Genomic DNA, 15,234 nt, shown 5'->3' on the forward strand with positions numbered 1-15,234 from the left:
GTTCGCATCATGAACGGTATTTGATATTGAGTAAAACATTTGAGTTTCAATTGTCCTTAATATCCACCGTCTCTGGCTCTTCTATCCTAACCGCTTGTCTCTCCTCCTTTACTGTCCTCCATACGATCCCCGTCGTCCAGAGAACCAACGCAATCGAGCAGCCGATCATCGCCCACATCCCCCGCGTGAACCGTGGCGCTAGATTGGCCGAATAGAAAATAATACTCCACCAGGCATTGACGGCATTATTGCCCATATTCATGCTGGCGATCACCACCGACCGCTGCCGTGCATCTTGCGATCGCATCGCATCATTACACCAGGCGAAGAACGTAGCCTGGCATGCATACACAGCTCCGGCCCAGTAGTACGCCCCAAACACGGTTGCTGTTGAGTCAAAGCGGGTCAGGATTAAGACTGAAGTAACCACACCGGTGATGCCGATGAAGTAGCTGACTAGGTATCGCTTCCCTTGGAGGATATCTGTGAGCGTGGCCCAGAAGAGAGTCGAGACAATGCCGACGGCTGGGACACCGGTCGGGTAGTTGTTTAACTGGGACACGGAATAGTGGATTGTAGGGTGGGCTTTCATATACAAGGCTAAGAGAGAGTTCGAGGAGAAGGATTCTGTCTCTCCGGCAATGACCCATAGGATGACGAATCCCCACCAGTACCATGTGGTGAAGAGTCGTTTGAGAAAGGCGCGGTTCACGGGTGCACGGTTGGCATTGACTGTGGGCAAACGTGACACTGCCAGCTCCTTTTCTGCTGCTGTTAGGTAGGGAGCTGTTGTGGTGGTTGGCGTGTCGGGGAATAATAGTAGGCCATAGATGGCTATGGGGAGGGTGATTAAGCCATCGATCTGATTGATGTTAACATGCTTTCCGTGTCATGAGGTGCAAGCCACGGTACTTACGATAAAGAGCCATCGCCACCCCGATAGGCCCCTGATACCGTCCAGGGAGGAATGAATGCCGGTTTGAATGAACCCACCGAACATTGTTCCCGCGAGCCCCGAAGCTGTGAAGATACCGCTGCGTTTGCCCAGTTCCCGCTCAGTATACCATGAACCGAGTATATAATGAGTTCCCGAGAAGGTGCTAGCTTCGGCCAGTCCGAGAAAGAATCGAATGGCCATGATGCCTTGGGGATTATGTACGGCAGCGGTTACCATAGTCAAGGCACCCCAAAATAGGACCATGGCAGGGAAGAAGATCCGCGGGCGGAAGTACGTCAAGGCCAAGTTGGATGGGACCTGGCCTATGATATATCCCACCGTAAAGACAGTATTGATCACATTGAGTTGGTTGCCATGGAAGGCCAACTCTTCTTTCATGCCCGAGACATAGGCATTGGATAGATTGGAGCGGTCTAAGTAGTTGAAGAAATATGTCACGCAGCAGAATGATAAAATGAAGAAGTCAATCTTCGCCAGTAACTTTCTTTCTGGGTCTTTAATTCCCCACATACTTGACCAGGGTAGAAATGAGAAGGATCACCCCGCGGATATGCAGGGTCTGATCGCTATCTCATTCCGTTGGAAATGATGTCGATATCCGAGCAGTTCTTTTTTTGATAACGAAGTTGATTGGTAAACGGGCGAAGGAGCTAGACTGCTTCTGGCGGGAGTTTGTGTATGCCTCAGGCTGCATGCCAGGAGGGGCACATGGGGTGTCACGGGTTGCGACAAGCCCTTGAAAGCTGAAGGATTGAACTCAAAAGATTCTAGGTTCAATAGACTCGAATGGGTCGCAAGATGACAATGTTACAATGGGCGATGTAACTCCACTACGAGCATTTACTTTGACCCAATGATCGTCTGGTTATAGCGAAAACTTTTCACGTCATGCTCTTGGCATCAACACAGCCCCGTAACCCTCACCGCTACACGCAATCAACCACTGAGAGTCCGTCCAACGCCCTGCATCTGCAGGCTTAGCTCAGGCTTGTATTCTGCCGGCAGAAAGAAACACAACAGCGGTGACAGATTGGCTCATCCCCTAACATAACGTTTTTATCCCACATATTCTGCCCCGTTTGGTCCGACATTTTTTGGTTTTCAACCACCCATTGCAAGACACGTCAGGATGGTGTACGGCCTATCGGTGAATTTACAGCTCACATGCTCACCTGTACAAGCTTCGTTGCCTCTTGAGTAAACATGGGTGTGGTGGCAGACATCCACCTGGACGGCGCTCCTGGTGAGCGCCTAGATGTCAGCCCATGTATAGATGACCCTTCAGTCTCGGGGCCCGACGCCAGTGGACCCGATGAAGTTGATGAATTCAAAGACCGCAAGATGTCTTTCTATGATGATAGAGGGGCTGCTCCTGCGACACAGTTCAGCTTCTTTACATCGCAGTTGGATTCTGTTATCCATGCGTCCACGATCCAGTCCTTGCGGTCGTTCTATAAGCCCTTTGAAACGCTGCTAGACACCACGGAACATTCTGGGCTATGGTGGCTCGATGTAACCTGCCCTTCGGATGATGACATCGAAACACTCTCGCAGATCTTTGACGTCCATCCGCTGACGACCGAGGATATCAAAGTGCGTGAGTCGCGAGAGAAGATCGAATTGTTCGGTCGGTATTACTTTCTTTCCCTGCAGCCGGCCCGGCAAGTGGAGGCGGTCGATGGCACCCGATCTTCTTCTCCCAACGTGTATGCTATCGTTTTCCGTGAGGGTGTCCTCAGCTTCAATTTCGGCAACAGTCCCCACGGGGGTCATGTCCGAAATCGGATCAAGGAGCACCGGAGCCATCTAGCACTGACCAGTGACTGGATCTCCTATGCCCTCATGTATGTGCATCTAATTGTGACTCAAACCTCTGGCTTAACATGCTAATCCCCCCCCAGCGATGACATCGTTGACGGCTTCGCGCCTTTTATCAATCGCATCCAAGCCGGTGTTGAATTGATCGAAGATGATGTTTCCATAACCCGACCGGATGACATCGGTCTAGCACTTCACCGGATTCACCGATATCGTAGAGAAGTCTTGCAAATTCGCCAACTGATGAACGACAAGACCGACGTCATCCGCTGCTTCGATCGCCACTGCGGTTCGTTTGGTCCCTCAACCATGGATGTCACTCTCTATCTCGGTGACATCCGTGACCACGTGCTTTCCATGATGGCCGATCTGTACAATGCGGAGCAGATGCTGTCACGGGCACAGGAGAAATATCTGAGTCAGTTGGCGTTCGATTCGACGCGCATGCGAAATGACATTGCGGCGACTCTTAGCCGGCTGACGGTCATTGGCGGGATCATTGTGCCAATGCAGTTTCTCATCGGTCTCTTTGGTATGAATGTAACTGTCCCGGGCAACACTCCGGAGGACGTGGAATCCCCACCAATCAATTGGTGGTACGGTATCTTAGGTGTGATTTTGGGATTGATCTTTCTGGGTTTGATCACTGCGAAACGGCTCCGATTTATCTAGACCCTTGCGCTTGACTGTGTAGATGTGTGATTCAGGATACATATCGTTTGGTAACGGATACTTATATATATTAGGACAATTAATGACTTGACTACGGCATCCCTAGGGTTTAATGATCAGCAGACGTTAGATAGGACAGCAGGCCATATCCTTCGCTATCATGACTAAGCCATACGAGGTTATAAGCGACCTCCCTGGGGTCATATGTCCACTCTTCAGGGAAGTTCATGTTTGTCTTGAAGTAGTTGAGAAGGGAATGTCATACTTTCGATAGGAGGGCTCTACTTACAGCCCGATCCACGAGATAATACGGGACGGTTAGGGAAGTTGGCCGGTTGCTTGTTAGAGAGCTCTTGGTAAATCCGTAGAAATCAGTCCTATGGGGTATGGTATGATAATCCTATGGCCCATTGTATCACGATGTGCATTATTCTAGTCGTAACAATGTGACCGTGAGGGTCAGCTAACGTTATGCTGAGAATGGTCTACTTCGGGAAATCCCTCCCTATACTCGTCGTGAAGAGGCAGCTATAGTCGTGTCGCCTTCCCTACGTCAACTCTCAGCCCGCCACAAAAGAACTAATGCAAGTCCAAACGGACTAAATTCGCCCCAACCTTCAGTTCTTCACGATGGACCACTCAGATTGCCGTGACGATTATGCAGCTTTCAATGTGGATCTAAGATAGTCGCATTTCATTAGTTCTAGATGCAGCAAGTGCCGTGAGGGTTAAGCGATGGTGACAATTGCCGATCGGTCGCCGCTGTTTGGATATCAGCTACAATTCATGAAAGGCCAAAGCGCTCTTCACACTGAAGATCTTGAGGGGCAACCTAGGAATGAACCAACAATATGGCTTACGATAATATCCTTCCTCACTGGTGGAAGCGAAAGCGAAGTCATAAATCAATCTCCTCCTCAGCTGCTCCAGTGCAGAGTTCGAAAAGTTTTCGTTCACAATATTCTTACCCGGGAGAAGCTGATCTAAGACACTAGAATGGAGTTTGGCATACTGAACAGCTTTCTTGCGTTGTTGGTCCTTCGTCTCTTATATGAATATTATCGCGACCGTCGTCTCCCTCCTGGCCCAAAACGTCTACCCTTCATCGGGAATATTCACCAGGTGCCACAAGTTCTGCCTTGGCGCACCTTCCATCAATGGAGCAAGAAATATGGTCCAATCATGAGCGCACAGTTCGGGCGACAGACCATTATATTGATCGCAGACACCACGATTGCCCGAGACCTGCTTGATAAGCGAGGCAGCCTGTACAGCAATCGACCCAAACTGGTCATGGCCGACGATAACCTCGTGAAAGGTATGCATATTTTGCTGCGGCAATACGATGACCGTTTCCGACTGCATCAGCGCATGGAGGCCCCCGTGCTTAGTCCGCGGGCGTCTTCCACCTATTACCCAATTCAGGATTTGGAGAGCAAGCAGCTTTTGCACGAGCTGCTCTCGTCCAATGACTTCTCTCTTCACCTGGAGCGATATAGCATCAGTCTGCTTTACTCCTTGACATATGGATTTCGTGTAAAGACAGGGAATGAACAAGATGTGGAAGATGCGCGTCGCATCCTGCATAACTTCACATATGCGTCTCGTGTTGGAACCTGGGCTGTGGATGCGATCCCTATGCTTAATTCCTTGCCAATGTTTTTGGCGCCGTGGAAGCGGATTGGTGAAGAATTGTTTCAGATCGAGTCGAGCCTCCATATGCGGAACATGAATAAAGGTCTGAAGAGTCGCGCATGGAACTGGTCTAAGGAATTCTCTGTTTCGAAGCAAGGGCAGCTAATGCCGCCATTGGAGCTTGCGTACGATCTTGGCATCCTGACAGAGGCCGGCCTCGAGACGACCTCGACTGTCATGAAGATCTTCATCCTTGCGACTCAGTCGTATCCGCGCTTCATCTCCGTAGCTCAACGTGAGATCGATCACGTAGTCGGTACTGACCGTCTCCCAACATTATCAGACAAGGATAATTTGCCATACATCTGTGCAGTGGTGGAAGAGACTCTCCGTTGGCGGTCCATTGTGCCCGGGGGAGTGCCGCATGCTGCTAGGCAGGAGGACACGTATATGGGCTACCGGATTCCTAAGGACGCAACGATAGTCCCCTTACATTGGTCTATGAGTCTTGATGAACACCAATTTGACAACCCGCTCGAGTTCCGCCCAGAGCGATGGCTAGCAGGGTCCGATAATGACCGATTCACCAACTTCTTCGGATACGGGCGGCGGGTCTGCACTGGAAGGCATATTGCGCGGAACTCCCTGTTCGTGCTTGTGGCGCGCATTCTTTGGGGATTTGATGTACAACCACCAATTGGAGCGGATGGTAAACCGAAAACTGTGGATGATATGGATTTCGGTTCGGCATTCGTATCCGCGCCGGCGCCGTTTGAAGCAGTATTTGAGCTACGCAATGAGGATGCTCGCAGAATTATAGAGAATGAATGGGAAACCACCGAGAAGAATCTTGACATTATCATGGATTCGATTAAGGAGGAACAAAAGTCTATCGGGCTTGATCTGCGAGGTTGAAAGGGTTGTCTGAAATGAACGATTAGTGTGCCATGGATTATCCATAACCTTAGCAGGGTTGGAATTTCTTTTTCTTTTCTCAAGCCGATATCACAATGTAAGCTTCATTATAGTCCTTCCCCTCAGGATTTCTAAAGCATGGAAGATTATTCAAATACCACACACACTCATTCCGGGATTTATACAGTGGGTGAATTCTGCGCACAATCATATATGAGAACGTCATCGCAAAGAACTACCAGTCATGCCTCTGTTTGCGGGAATAACTATATAAAAGAAAAATTAGGAATGAAGAAAGCAGGTATATCCCCTATCTCACCTGCCATTCACTAGATATTACCGCGGTCACGTTGCCTTCAAAATAGGTGCCCATCATCATACAAAGAAAAGCCTTGCTTATGCCGAAGCTCACTTCACAATTATCTTAAAGCCCCTCCCAATTCTTCTTCTTGTGCTCCTGGATGACAGACATGTTATACAAACACCTCGAAGCCCTATGATGGATGGCCGAAGCCCATGCCTTCAGAATTGAGCACCACGACCATTTTATTCTTACGAAAGGAAAAGGAACGCTTCAAGGATGTTGCACTGGAGAGTTACATCATCTAAGCCAGCATGGGTCAAAGAACGGTAGCACTTTTCACGAGCTTATGTCTCCAATAGAGTCAAAACATTCCACTCCCTACAATAATTCCTTCAATACCCCGTGTCATATTCTTATTTTACTTTGCTTGACAACTCAACGGAATAACAAAATGCCATGGAAAAGGCACCAAGAGGGCAGTTTTACCATGGGGAGTATCCGAAGACCGGAGAACGTGGTTTCGCTTTGAAATCAATTATCGGCTATATCTACCGAGAGAACAGCGGACGATAACAAGGGTAACAGGAACCCCGCGGGAACATTAGGATGTCCCAATCAATATGATTGAACGATATGCCGACACTAGATCATAGATGGAGTCAGCCAAGACGATTAGATCCTACTTGGCGTCGGGCTATCACAGCCACGATAAGAATGTTATCAGACTATTAAGAGTTGCCTATCTCGAGCATCGTGCTTGTGACTAATGCCAAACCCTCACTATGATATAAAAAGGAAGATCGGCGCCATTCGAAATGAAGATGACAGATTTAATTCTTCATGTTTCTTGGTACACTCCTCTCGCTGGCGGCGGTCGTTACCGGGGCTGCCGTCCCCAATGGCCAGACGCTGTCTCTCAATGAAATTCCGTATTATGTGAGCGGCATTCCTGTGTCAGCTTTGCAAGGGTACAATGCCTCTGCATATGCCTCCTCTTTGACAGAGGGAATAGATTTGGTACCATTAACTGTCATTCGTGTAACTTCTGATACGGACTTGGAATCGCTGCTATCGGACTATGTTGAGCGTGATGATGTCTTCCAGCCTACTTTCCTCCGTGCAGTCTATCTCACAGCTTCCACTGCTGAACTCGTTGACTCCCAACTGAGTAACTATGCGTCAATCCTCAAACCTTCAGGCACTGAATTGCTGCTGGTGAATTCGGATATACACACTGCTTCGTCGAATTCCATAATCACCGCCCAGCTGACGGAGGAGCTGCCGAGTGGGCCCTATTTTGTCTCCTTGTATACCGGACATGTGTTTAGGGCGTACCGGCTGTATCCTGACGACAACCTAGCTTTCATCCAAGCCGCAATCAGTGACGAGAAGGGAGGTGTGCTTCCCCTCCCAGCCGTGACAGAAAATGCGATGACCAAGGACGTCGCCGTGCCTTCACGTCTCTATTATACACCAACTTCAGAGAAGCCATTGGCCGGTCTAAGATTGGGTGTCAAGGATATTTACCATGTTAAGGGTCTCAAGACGAGTGGCGGAAGTCGCTCCTATTATTATCTATATGGAACTCAAAATGATACTGCCCCATCTATTCAGAGACTCTTAGACTTGGGAGCCGTTTTCGTCGGTAAAACCGGCACTGTTCAGTTTGCTAACGGTGATCGGCCTACTGCCGACTGGGTGGACTTTCACTGTCCCTTCAATCCACGTGGAGATGGATATCAGGCGCCTAGCGGCTCCTCCTCCGGCTCAGGTGCGGCCATTGCAGCGTATGACTGGTTGGACCTTACTGTTGGTAGTGACACTGGCGGTTCAATGCGTTCTCCAGCTGCAGTTCAAGGGGTTTACGGCAACAGGCCATCCACTGGTGCTATCTCTCTAGATCATGTCTTGCCCCTCTCACCGCCGCTGGATACAGCGGGCGTCTTCGCCCGAAATGGCTCGCTATGGGCCCATACTGTGCAAGCTTGGTATCCTCATCTCCGGCACAATTTTACGTCCTACCCCCGGCAGCTGCTCGTGGCCGGTGGTGGATGGGATGGTAAAGGCATCACTCCCGAAGCCCATCGAAGTCTTACCACATTCATACGTGGTCTTGAGGCATTCCTCGAAACCAACCATACCAAAGTCGACGTGTCGCAGCGATGGCTTGACACACAATCCTCTGCCACACCCAGCCTGGAAGAGATGCTCAACCTGACCTACGCCACACTCACTTCTGTGGGCCAGTTCAACCACCTAGCCGTCCCTCTCTTTGCAGACTACAAAGCACATCACCGTGGTCGCCAGCCTTTCATCAACCCTGGCCCATTGGCACGTTGGCAGTGGGGGCAGGACAATGGCGGAAACGCCTCATACGAGGTAGCCCTACGCAACATGACTACTTTCCGAAACTGGTGGGAAAAGTCCGGATATGGTCAGTCCGATGAGGCCTCTTGCTCCAAGTCGCTCTTCGTCAGTGTGTACTCGGTCGGCACGACCGACTATCGTAACCAATACTATGATGCGCCCACAACACCACCAGTAGGATTCTTCATCGGGCGCATCGCGGTATTCGGTGGCGCACCTGAGGTTGTTGTCCCTGTGGGAGAGTCTCCATACAACAGTACTATCTCTTTGCAGACCGAGTATTTACCGGTGAGTGTTGCGCTGCAGATGGCGCGAGGATGTGACCATGTCCTGGCTTCCTTGGTCGCGGGACTCGAGAAGAAGGGAGTCCTCAGACCTGTCAGTACAGGCTCAAGGTTATATTCCTAATGAGATGTGTTGGTGTAGTAAAGATAATATGGAGCTAATAGTAGGGCGATGTATATATGCTGTGTTGTGTTAAGACAAATAAACTGGACTAAATATATATAGCAACAACAAATTAGTACTGACAATTTCAGTTAAATACGCACTACTATGAAAAAGGAAAGAAAGGTCCCCGCTAAATCGACCCCTCAGCAAACCGAACCAACAAGCAAACAATCGCATCATTTAGAATTATATGTTGCAAGATGAAAATAAATCAGTCAGGAACTAGTTGGGAATATCTCTGCCTAAGGCCACGAATATGAGGATGACGGCAATACTCCACTGACCGCCTCGGCATCTCTTCCCATGGTTTGTTTCCATCTATGCGATTTACTTGTTGAAGTCAACCGCCATTCGTCCCGTGGCCTGTCCCTTTCGCAGCTTCTCTACTGCTTCAGGCAATCGGTCAATCGGATAGACCTCGCAAATTTGTCGAAGCTTGCCCCGCCGAGCAAAGTCCAATGCCGCTATCGTATCCTGTCGACTGCCTACCAAGGTCCCCTTGACCGTCAGATTCTTGAAGATAAAAGCATTGGGATCATCCCCGATAGTCATTGCGCCCGTCGGACCCAGCCCAATACACATGACAACCGCTCCAATGCGGTTACCCACGTATGATAACGCTGTTCGGTAGGCCGCAGGAGCTGTGACGAATACTCCATGTGCCCCTACACCATCTGTTGCCTTTATTACAGCTGCGGCAGGATCGGACGTTTCGATGAAATCGATGAAGACTTCTGCGCCCATCTCCAAAGCCAATGCCCTCTTCGATTCACCTGCGTCCACGACAACTGGACGCATACCCATCGCCTTAGCAAGCTGCACGCCCTGAATACCCACCCCACCCCCACCGCCAGGAAACACTGCCCAGTTTCCTGGCTTCAGCCCGGATTCCGTCAGAGAGCGATAGATGGTGGATGCGCTGCACATAATAGGGGCTGCAATCTCATCAGGAATACCATCGGGGATGGGCGTTGCATATCGGGCGGGAGAGACAATATATTGTTGATAGGTCCCTATTCCGTTAGTGGCCGACCTCGCGAAACAATGGAATAAGGCTATTAGAAAAGGGGGGGGGGGGGGGGGTGGGGGGTGGTGATCTACCAGGTGCCATCAAGCCAGCGTGAATAGCGGTACGGCAATACGTCTCCTTATCTCCCCAGCACAACTCGCACGCACCGCACGTGTCGAGAAGTGGTTTAATGCCCGCCCGGTCGCCTAGTTTGAAGTTCTTCACATTTGCGCCAACTTTCACTACAACCCCGGCACCCTCGTGACCCGGAGAGCGAACGCCAAAAGTTGACATCGGTGGAGTTCCTAGGTCGCCTTGCATCATATGGAGGTCTGAGGAGCAGATACCAGTGACGTTCAATCGGATCAGGATGTCATCGGGACCTGGAATAAAAACTGTTAGTATTGTTTTTCCTTTCGTGTGGCATAGAGCTTACCTGGCTCCGGGACCGGCACCATCTCGACCTTCACCTCGAAGTTTGGACCTTCATTGACGACCACGCCTGCCTTGCAGTGGGAGGGAATCTGGAAATCATGAGAGGACACCTCGGCAGACATTCTTGCTGTAAATTGTGATGATCACCAGAGTGTTGTACGAACAATATCCGATTGGATTACGATGGCCTGATATCGTTCCGTTTCAATGACAACATAAGACAGCATTGCGAGTGCTGGGCCATATATGCTGCATTGCACAGCGGAATATCGCCGTCATGTCCGACTGGGCGCCAGCTTCCCCGCACAGTGAGGTGGAGTCCTGCATAGTCTGCAGAACAAGGTTGTGTTGAGTATATATCCGGATTTCCGAGTGCTACGAATCATGGTCGAATGTTCACGCCAAGACGCGTTTAGTTTAAACCCTTTCCTCCAATGGTGTCGCTACGCGGATTTGTATCGGTAACTACGACGCTTGGTGGGAAGTAAAGATTTCACTCATATTTAAACCGTTTTAAAAGGGGAATGGTCAACATCAGAAAGGCTCATCAAAATATTCACAGTCGGCGCAGTCAGTGAGGTGCTACTCGTATATTCCCCACCAAACCGTATAGAAGATCAGCATCGACATAAGTATCGTGAGAATGCCTGCCCCAGCCCGATTGGCCGTGCTGGTACTCATTCGGCGGCTATGGGGTTGCGGGCCTGTTGCCTCGGTTCCGGCACTAGGATTCCCCTTGCTGGTACCCCCGTTGTCCTCTGTTACCGGAGGAGCCACGCTCCCCACGAGGGTCGCTTGCATCACCTCCAATACGGACATCTGGACGCCCACGTCGTCACTCTGGTCCCATTGCCCTGAAGTCCATTTCATACCGCACGTGGCGTGATCGGAACCCCCGGTGCACGTTCGAGCTGCTGCACTTGCTGAGGTGCGTAGCTTGGGCATCACTTGGTCAAGGATAAACGGAGCGACTTGAGCGGATGCTGCCATCCACCGGGCCAGGTACCCCTTGAACGACCGCTGATCCACCCCGCAAGTATTTATGGGCTCACAGGCTCGTTCGTACAGCACGTCGTTTTTGAAGTACACCTTCGTGGCGTCAAGGATGCGCTGCGTTCGTTCTTTCCAGATGGGGTCGCCATCAGTCTGACTCGTTAGCCCGAATTCTCGCCATATTACCAAGACACACACTTACCAGGTTATACATGCTCGCGGCACCAAACAGATACACCCCGGAGTTGTACGTCCACTGAAGGTAGTTGAACTCCGTACAATTTTTGAGTTCGTCCGCCCCATCCAAGAACAGATAATCGTCGGTTATGAAGCCGACCGACTCCGTCCAGTCCCATACTCGAACGGCCCAGTCGGCGTATGTTTGATTCCCTGTGTATCTTGCCAAGCGCGCGGCTAGGTTGAAAAAGCAACCGTTGGCAATCGTGTTTTTGTAATGGAATCCGTTATTGAAGCTAAATATTTGCCACCTCAAACCTCCACCGCAGGTCTCAGTGTTCCATCGCGGGGCCTGGGTGTTGAACACCCCCTGAGCCATGGCCAACCACCCCGGTTGCCCTTCTGGCGGATTGGGAAAGTTTCGTTCAGCGGCTGACATGGCAGCAAAGGCCCAGAAGGCCTGGTCATCGTTGCCCTCGGCGTGTGTCTGATTGGGAGGCATAAATGTCCCATCGCCGCCTGCTTGCCAGATCATAGCCTGCATGATCATGTCGTTCCACCTGTCGTCGCCCGTGTAATACCAGTAATCAATCAGAGCATTGAACATGGCACCGGCCTCCCACCAATAATACGGAGGAGGTAAGACTCCGGGCGTGCCACCTGTACATGTAGCAAACACGGGTCCAAGCCCGCCGCTTCTTGTCAGTCTTGGAAAGTCCATACCGTATAGCAACGTAGATTCACTGTACCTGGATTCATGCCAGTGTAGTGAGAGAGCATATTATTAGCGACCGCATAACTCGCCTGTTTCACCGATTCTGCCCTGTGTCAGCAGTGTTTCAGTCCCACTGGGTTTGAAGAGCCTCACCAGGATCCTCTACTTTCATATCGATGGCCTGGACGCCGGTAAGCAGCGCCAGGATGGCACACCATGGTGTTCGCATTGTGAGTTGATTTTCAGGCAACAGAGCCGAAGGGCATAATCAATGGGAGAGTCCCTTGAGCCCATCGATCTTATTATAATGTTTTAACCGACATTCCAGTCAGAGGAATGCAGTGGTTGCGTGGAAACAGCCGTGGGATGCCGATGCGCCACATGATGGAGCTGAGCCCACGCTCTGAGACTTCTAGATCATTGAAAACAACTTACTCAATGACTTACGAACTTTTGGTCAATTTATATATGGTCCCCGCTAAATGAGCACAAGAGGTTCTCTACAAGTGTGGATCGTCGTAATACATCCATTGACAAATAGGGCAAGGCTACATTCCAGTGAGACTTCTAAACACAACAACCTTAAGACCCCACGGCACAGGCGCCGATCTTCAATCTAATGATGCGCAGCTGCACGGATAAGGTCCGCCGCGCGCTCGGCGACTGCATATGTCGTGGCTTGAATATTACCCGACGGTTCCAAGGGAAAGATGCTGGCATCGACCACTCGTAAATTGTGTGTGCCATGAACCTTCAGCTGGGTGTCAACTACTTCGCCTAACTCTACAGGCATCATCGCGCATGTGCCCACTGGATGGAAGCAGTGGAATAGACGATCTTTAACTACCTCCTTAGCTTTCTCCAGATCTGCCAGATCGATCGCCGCCTGAGGTACCCGAGCGCCGGGTTTGAGTAGCGAGCTAAAAGGCTCAGTACGGGCAATCTTGTCCAGGAACTGAGTGTGTCGGGCGAGGATCTCTAAATCTAAGGGGTGCGATAAATACTGGGGGTCGTAGACAGGCTTATCGCCCGCGTTTGGCGATTGCATATGTATAGATCCCCGTGAGAAGGGATGGTTATGTAAAACCAAAATGTTTATGTAGTTCTCGGGCAAGTCCTTCGACAGCACATAGCTCATTGTGTTCACCCCCTCCTTCGCATTGAGTTGTGCTCCGAGGAACATGTATTGTGCGGAGCCTGTCTGGTCATCCCGAAGCATCTGCCGCAGGATGTTGTATTGCTGCTGCCTCCCGGGTGAGACTCGTTTAGCCTGCGGGCTGTCCAGATACTGAGCCAACAGACTATCTATCTGCTCGCGGGGAACTTATCCATCGTGGTCAACCATGGGTAGATAGGCCACACTAACGGGAATGCCAGTCATAGGACCAGTCCGTGTCTTCTCAGAGCTCCATCAGAGACTGGATCACCTTTGGGATCCCGCGCAACGTCTGCGGACGTCTGTCCGTCTGCCACTTCGAAGTTAACGGTTGACATACAATGATCCTGGAGATTTTCCCTGACTGCAGGCAGGCCGAGCACTACAGGGATATTGTGCTTTTGCAACAGATCCGCTGCGCCAATACCAGATAGCTCAAGGAGTTGTGGGGAATTTAGAGTTCCAGTACTGATGACGACTTCACGCGTGGCAGCGACTTTGAGTCGCTGTCCATCTTTGGTCCGAATCTGAATTCCTGTCGCAGTCACCTGGCCGCCTTCAGATTTCGTCAGGATAACTCGCTCTACTATCGTCTCAGTGAGCAGATGCAGGCTTTTGCGCTCGGCGACATCCTGGGTGTAGTAAGTGCCAGCATATCCTCGTTGGCCTGTTTTCCCGTCAACGGATAGTGGCGGCGTAAAGGGTCCCACTTTGCGCCCTGCGCGTGAGTGTTCCAGCCCAAGCGGGCAAATGTCTCATTCCATGCCTTATTGAACGGAGTATAGATATCAAGGTGAGAGATTGGCACAGGGCCTTGATTGCCCTGGTTCTCTGGCTTCATGTACTTGTCTACATAGAGGAACGCACTGGTGGCCTCGCTCGGGGGCGTGTATGTATGGAATTTGCGCAGATATGGAGCCATGGCATCTGGGCCCCACCCATCATTGCCCAGGGATTCCCACGCCTCGAAATTGGCGCGTGATGGGTACATAGCCACTGAGAAATACAAGGCCGAAGAGCCACCAACCATCCGGCCCCGTGGCTGGCCGAGTTGACGATTGTTTGCATGAACCTGGTTGGAGCGCTTGTCAGTAACCACCATGGTCTGCATACATCAAATTTCACTGTCCTGTGGCTCGGTCAAGTAGTCCCAGTCGAAATCCGGATTTTCGATTATGGCGCCTAGCAAGCCCGGGGTTTCAACGCGCGGGTCTCCCATGTGATTAGGCCCGGCTTCGACGAGGAGAACTTTGGCATTGGCATTTTCGCTGAGACGGGAGGCCAATACTAGACCGCCAATTCCTGCGCCAACGATGATATAGTCGTATGGCTGTTCGGTGTTGGTCATGGTGGAGGGGCGCCCACTATCTTAGCAACCGAGATCGACCGGCAATTCAAAAGCTGACGGACGGCTCTCTGGGCAACCTGGGCTATTTTATAACCGCACCAGACATGCTCGGAAATTGGTTACCTCACTGTCGGGTGCTAGTATTTGCAACCAAAGGACCCAATCAGATAAACAAGATCATGTCGTTTCTGCGTTGGGAGACGCTGATCCCCACCAGTGACTCTGACAACGACATTTCATGAATCTGTCTGACCTGCACGGGCGCTAGACGACTCCTGGGGC

At 50.8% G+C, this 15,234-nt stretch overlaps 6 protein-coding genes across 6 annotated transcripts; 3 read left to right on the top strand and 3 right to left on the bottom strand.

Annotated features, from left to right (window-relative positions):
• Position 1: 1 nt before the first annotated feature.
• On the bottom strand, positions 2-1,678 carry BDV27DRAFT_125918 (putative MFS pantothenate transporter). The gene is made up of 2 exons (XM_032066445.1): positions 917-1,678; positions 2-862 (listed from the first exon to the last, which is right to left on the bottom strand). Exons 1-2 carry the CDS (start codon positions 1,466-1,468, stop codon positions 47-49), a joined length of 1,368 nt encoding a protein of 455 aa, XP_031929121.1. The 5' UTR covers positions 1,469-1,678; the 3' UTR covers positions 2-46.
• Positions 1,679-2,053: 375 nt separating this feature from the next.
• BDV27DRAFT_125919 (magnesium transporter CorA family protein) lies at positions 2,054-3,547 on the top strand. Its single transcript, XM_032066446.1, has 2 exons — positions 2,054-2,802; positions 2,860-3,547. Exons 1-2 carry the CDS (start codon positions 2,162-2,164, stop codon positions 3,446-3,448), a joined length of 1,230 nt encoding a protein of 409 aa, XP_031929122.1. The 5' UTR covers positions 2,054-2,161; the 3' UTR covers positions 3,449-3,547.
• A 303-nt stretch (positions 3,548-3,850) lies between these two features.
• On the top strand, positions 3,851-5,999 carry BDV27DRAFT_171178 (cytochrome P450; the record flags this gene model as incomplete). The annotated part of the gene is made up of 2 exons (XM_032075529.1): positions 3,851-3,870; positions 4,468-5,999. 2 exons carry the CDS (start codon positions 3,851-3,853, stop codon positions 5,996-5,998), a joined length of 1,551 nt encoding a protein of 516 aa, XP_031929123.1.
• Positions 6,000-7,088: 1,089 nt separating this feature from the next.
• BDV27DRAFT_125921 (amidase signature domain-containing protein) lies at positions 7,089-9,227 on the top strand. The gene has a single exon (XM_032066447.1). The coding sequence runs from the start codon at positions 7,143-7,145 to the stop codon at positions 9,075-9,077; it is 1,935 nt and encodes a 644-aa protein (XP_031929124.1). The 5' UTR covers positions 7,089-7,142; the 3' UTR covers positions 9,078-9,227.
• A 219-nt stretch (positions 9,228-9,446) lies between these two features.
• On the bottom strand, positions 9,447-12,513 carry BDV27DRAFT_143964 (glycosyl hydrolase family 76-domain-containing protein; the record flags this gene model as incomplete). Its single annotated transcript, XM_032070182.1, has 6 exons — positions 9,447-10,132; positions 10,221-10,511; positions 10,565-10,630; positions 11,241-11,709; positions 11,759-12,393; positions 12,483-12,513. 6 exons carry the CDS (start codon positions 12,511-12,513, stop codon positions 9,447-9,449), a joined length of 2,178 nt encoding a protein of 725 aa, XP_031929125.1.
• A 551-nt stretch (positions 12,514-13,064) lies between these two features.
• BDV27DRAFT_143966 (GMC family oxidoreductase) lies at positions 13,065-14,952 on the bottom strand (the record flags this gene model as incomplete). The annotated part of the gene is made up of 5 exons (XM_032070183.1): positions 13,065-13,757; positions 13,791-13,844; positions 13,895-14,216; positions 14,315-14,600; positions 14,730-14,952. The coding sequence occupies 5 exons, from the start codon at positions 14,950-14,952 to the stop codon at positions 13,065-13,067; spliced, it is 1,578 nt and encodes a 525-aa protein (XP_031929126.1).
• Between the last annotated feature and the right edge of the window lie 282 nt (positions 14,953-15,234).

The sequence above is a fragment of the Aspergillus caelatus genome (assembly GCF_009193585.1).
Source record: "Aspergillus caelatus strain CBS 763.97 unplaced genomic scaffold BDV27scaffold_58, whole genome shotgun sequence".
Classification (NCBI taxonomy): domain Eukaryota; kingdom Fungi; phylum Ascomycota; class Eurotiomycetes; order Eurotiales; family Aspergillaceae; genus Aspergillus; species Aspergillus caelatus.

Coding starts and splice junctions, on each gene's coding strand:
- BDV27DRAFT_125919 (XM_032066446.1), top strand. CDS start 2,162: ATGGGTGTGGTGGCAGACATCCACCTGGACGGCGCTCCTGGTGAGCGC. Junction 2,803..2,859: donor TGGATCTCCTATGCCCTCAT/GTATGTGCATCT, acceptor ATCCCCCCCCAG/CGATGACATCGTTGACGGCT.
- BDV27DRAFT_125918 (XM_032066445.1), bottom strand. CDS start 1,468: ATGTGGGGAATTAAAGACCCAGAAAGAAAGTTACTGGCGAAGATTGAC. Junction 863..916: donor GGTGGCGATGGCTCTTTATC/GTAAGTACCGTG, acceptor AACATCAATCAG/ATCGATGGCTTAATCACCCT.
- BDV27DRAFT_125921 (XM_032066447.1), top strand. CDS start 7,143: ATGTTTCTTGGTACACTCCTCTCGCTGGCGGCGGTCGTTACCGGGGCT.